This window comes from Antrostomus carolinensis, unplaced genomic scaffold (genome assembly GCF_000700745.2).
Source record: "Antrostomus carolinensis isolate BGI_N321 unplaced genomic scaffold, ASM70074v2 scaffold13123, whole genome shotgun sequence".
Lineage (NCBI taxonomy): Eukaryota > Metazoa > Chordata > Aves > Caprimulgiformes > Caprimulgidae > Antrostomus > Antrostomus carolinensis.
The window spans coordinates 25,139-28,679 of record NW_010305999.1 but is presented as its reverse complement, the minus strand read 5'-3'; the positions used below and the strand labels follow the sequence as shown (position 1 = coordinate 28,679).

Here is a 3,541-nt window from a genome sequence, read left to right as displayed (position 1 = left end):
ATCCCTGACATCCTGTGATTCTGTGATTTTGATGTTAAGAAGATGGCCAGAGGTTTCTGTACTAGTTGTTGACAGCAGATAAAAAGGAAGCTTTGGGATTATGAATGACTCAGGAGGCCTGTGCCTGTGGTTTGTCTAAACGACGGTGCCTTCAGAAGCGCCGCACACCTCAGACGTCGCGCAGGGATGGGTCGCTGGCTGCCTTGGGGATTTTTCTCTGATGTGCTTTTTTTCCAGCGTGGTTAGGAAAATGCAGAGCAATGCTGGTGTTCAAACAGCGATTCAACACAGTCTTGTTTCCTCAGTGGAGCAGGATTCAGCTTGTTGGCGTGCGGGGAATCCCTGTGGGTGAACCTGGATGGCAAAGTCCAGGAGGGTGTTGGAAGGGTACGCCGATAACTGGGGACCAGTTGGGGTCCTGCCAGCAGTCTTATGGGTGACTGGCCAGGCACTTCTGTGCCCTGTGCCTTATTTTCCCCCTGTGTAAAATGCGTTGATATCTGCAGAGTTAAAGCTGGGAGGAGCTAATTATGATTAGACATAATTTAAATGTGCATCAAGGTGCTTTTTAATTAAAAAGAAATATACACCTCCAGTCGGTAACAATTTGACTGTATTAAACAACAAACAATTTGACTGTAATACAGTTTTGATTTGTACTGTTTTAGAACTGGTTTGGTTGTAAAATGGGTGCTGGGCAGGGAAGTGGAAACTGGTCTAGTTCAGGGAAGCTGGTGAGAAAGAAAATGGAAAATGACTTGGTTCTCCCTCTTTCACCCCAGTGAGAAGTGAGCAACAGCGTGAGGGTGGCAAATCACACAGAAACTTTTAAATTCCCCAGAGTTTGTGATCTTTTTGTTAAAAATTTTCTCTTTTTGTTGGATTTGGAACAATGGAGCCCACAGTCCAGATTGTCTGATTTAAATTTCAAATACATCTCAGCTGTTAATACAAATGAATAATGAATGCTGTGTGGTACGTCACTAGCTGAGAATGCAACGGAGCAGCCAAAGGGGTAGTTGACATTCAGGGGACGAGCAGGGAGAGCGCTCTGTTCTGCAGACACAGCTAGGTAACCTGCCTTTCATTGCAGTGACTGTTTCCTGCCTGTGCCATAAAATAGAGGGTCTCAATCGATATGCCCAGTGTGAAGTTGACCTTTATTTTATGTCTAACAAAGTAATTGTGTTTGTTGTTTTTTTTTCCTCTAAAGCTGCTGTTGTAGTTCTTTTTGAACTGAGAAGCAGCCTGTGAGTAGCTCTGTCTTTGTTAGCAGCGTGGAAGGGCTAGTAGGGTCTGAATAAAATGAAAGGCTACATGTTAAGTGTGAGGATTTCCAGCCAAGCTTCATTTGGTGCGCTGGTAAAGCACCAGTATTTCCTGTTTGACCATTGTACATAGGGAAATCCAGTTACAACAGAGCCCTTCTGACAGCCACAGGTGCAGTCTCGGTTTGTGTACGCTCCGCCGGTGTATCAGCAGACAGCTCTGCCTTGAGGATAGTTCACTTTGTTGTGGGAAGCACCAAGGGAGATTTTGAACTCCAGAGAAGGTGCTGGGACCTGCCTGCTGCTGCAGTGCATCTGCTCAGGCTGTGGGTGCTCCACATCCATGTGGGAAACGCTGGGCTGAGGCGTCGGTTAGGAAATCAGCCGTGAGGGCAGGAGGTTGATCTCCCTGTTCTTTCAAACCAAATGGTTCCCAGGATGTGAATGTTTGAACATTTGCTTAATGGGCAGTCCTGTAATCTGTACTGGGCAGCCTCGATGCTCTCTGTAAGAAGGTTTTCACTGGGGAATAAATGCCTGAGCACGCTGCTTTGGAGCTCTTTGATGGGGAGGGTGGGCCCTATTAGTGAAAAGTAATTTCAGAAATAACAGAGATGTGTCTGTGATAAATCAGAACAGACCAGGAGATCGATGTAAACTGTGGTATCTCTACTTTTGTGCAGAAAACCCATCCTTGGCAAGAAGAAGTTGCAGCCTCATCCGAATATAATCCAGGTGATCCGAGCGTTCACATCCTCTGTCCCTTTGCTGCCTGGAGCTTTCACAGACTATCCCGACGTTCTTCCATTAAGCCTGAATCCCAGAGGGATTGGTCACTTTTCTTCCTGGTGATGAAGAAGTAGGTAGAGAGAAGCTTGTGATGTGGCTCAGGCTTTTTGTGACACTGCCCAGCGGGGCTCCGTATTATAGAATCATAGAGTGGTTTGGGTTGGAAGGGACCTTAAAGCTCATCCAGTCCCAACCCCCCTGCCAGCAGCAGGGACACCTTCCACTAGACCAGGTTGCTCAAAGCCTCATCCAGCCTGGCCGAGAACACTTCCAGGGAGGAGCAGCCACAGCTTCCTTGGGCAACCTGTTCCAGTGTCTGACCACCCTCACAGTGAAGAACTTCTTCCTAATATCTCATCTAAACCTCCCCTCTTTCAGCTTAAACCCATTTCCCCTTGTTCTGTCATTAACTGCCCTCATGAAAAGTCCTTCCCCAGCTTCCTTGTAGGCCTGTATTCTGCTGCTACACGGGTCCTTGCAAAGATTTGGCCTTGACTGCTGCCAAAAAGCAGAGTACGCTCTTGGAAACGTCTCCTAAGACCTGTTCCAAGTCCTTGAGATTTTAACTCTTGTTTGACAAGGAAGACAAGCCGTTCTGTTTAATAATTACCCCACGTTACAGTAAAAAATGTGAAGCTTGTTCCCATTTGTCTGCTCTTCTCAGTCTGAACATGCGGCTGGAGACAGAGTAGAATGTGTAATGAGATTTATTAGTGCTCAGCATTTCAGTTGGGTTTTTGTTTGGAATGGGTATTGCTGTGATGCTGACATAAACACACCTTCTTTTTTCTCCACTCTTTTGTTCTGCCCACGTCTGGAGAAGTTCTCTGTCCTCTCTGTATTTCAAGAATACGTTTTTTCTCCTGATTAGCACATCTCATTTTGCTTTTACAATCTGCGTGATTAATTTGCCTCGTCTTTCACCCAAAATATAACCCTGGTGCATGAAAACCTCTAAGAATGACCACTGTATTCCTGCAGCCCCTCGCTGTTCTGTGTAAGAGGTTTATTTTCTTCACAGTTGTTGAACTCAGGTGAGAACACTGAAAATTTGGTGGGTGTTGTTGCAAAACAGAGGATTTGAGAACAGCAGACAGGGGAGTGGTGTCAGGTTGAGGCTGGGAGGTGGGAAAGCATCGTGGAGGTCAGGAAGAACTTGGCACACACGAGTGTGCAGTGTCCCCAGCCCCACAGCACAGAGGTTGAACCACAAGCAATAAGCTTCCAGGATGCTAATTCCAAGGTTTTCTCCTTGTTCTGACTAGTTATCCCTGCACCCTGCGCCAGTATCTGAGGGAGAGCAGTCTGGATGTTTGTCTCTCCACGATGATGATTTTACAGCTCTTGGAAGGGGTGGACCATCTTGTTCGACACGGGATAGCCCACAGAGACCTGAAGTCTGACAACATCCTGGTTGAATTTGATTCTGGTATGTAATTCACTGAGTATAAATGCCAATTAAGTCATGCAGGGGATGCAGTCGT

The 3,541-nt window shown here is 46.4% G+C and overlaps 1 protein-coding gene across 1 annotated transcript in view; it reads left to right on the top strand.

Annotated features, from left to right (window-relative positions):
• Positions 1-1,951: 1,951 nt before the first annotated feature.
• PINK1 (PTEN induced kinase 1) overlaps positions 1,952-3,541 on the top strand; it is a gene marked incomplete at its 5' end in the record, with an annotated part of 4,847 nt that continues 3,257 nt past the window's right edge. Inside the window, 2 exon segments of the mRNA XM_029084279.1 lie at positions 1,952-2,127; positions 3,301-3,486. Of these exon segments, the coding sequence (XP_028940112.1) occupies positions 1,952-2,127; positions 3,301-3,486 (362 nt within the window).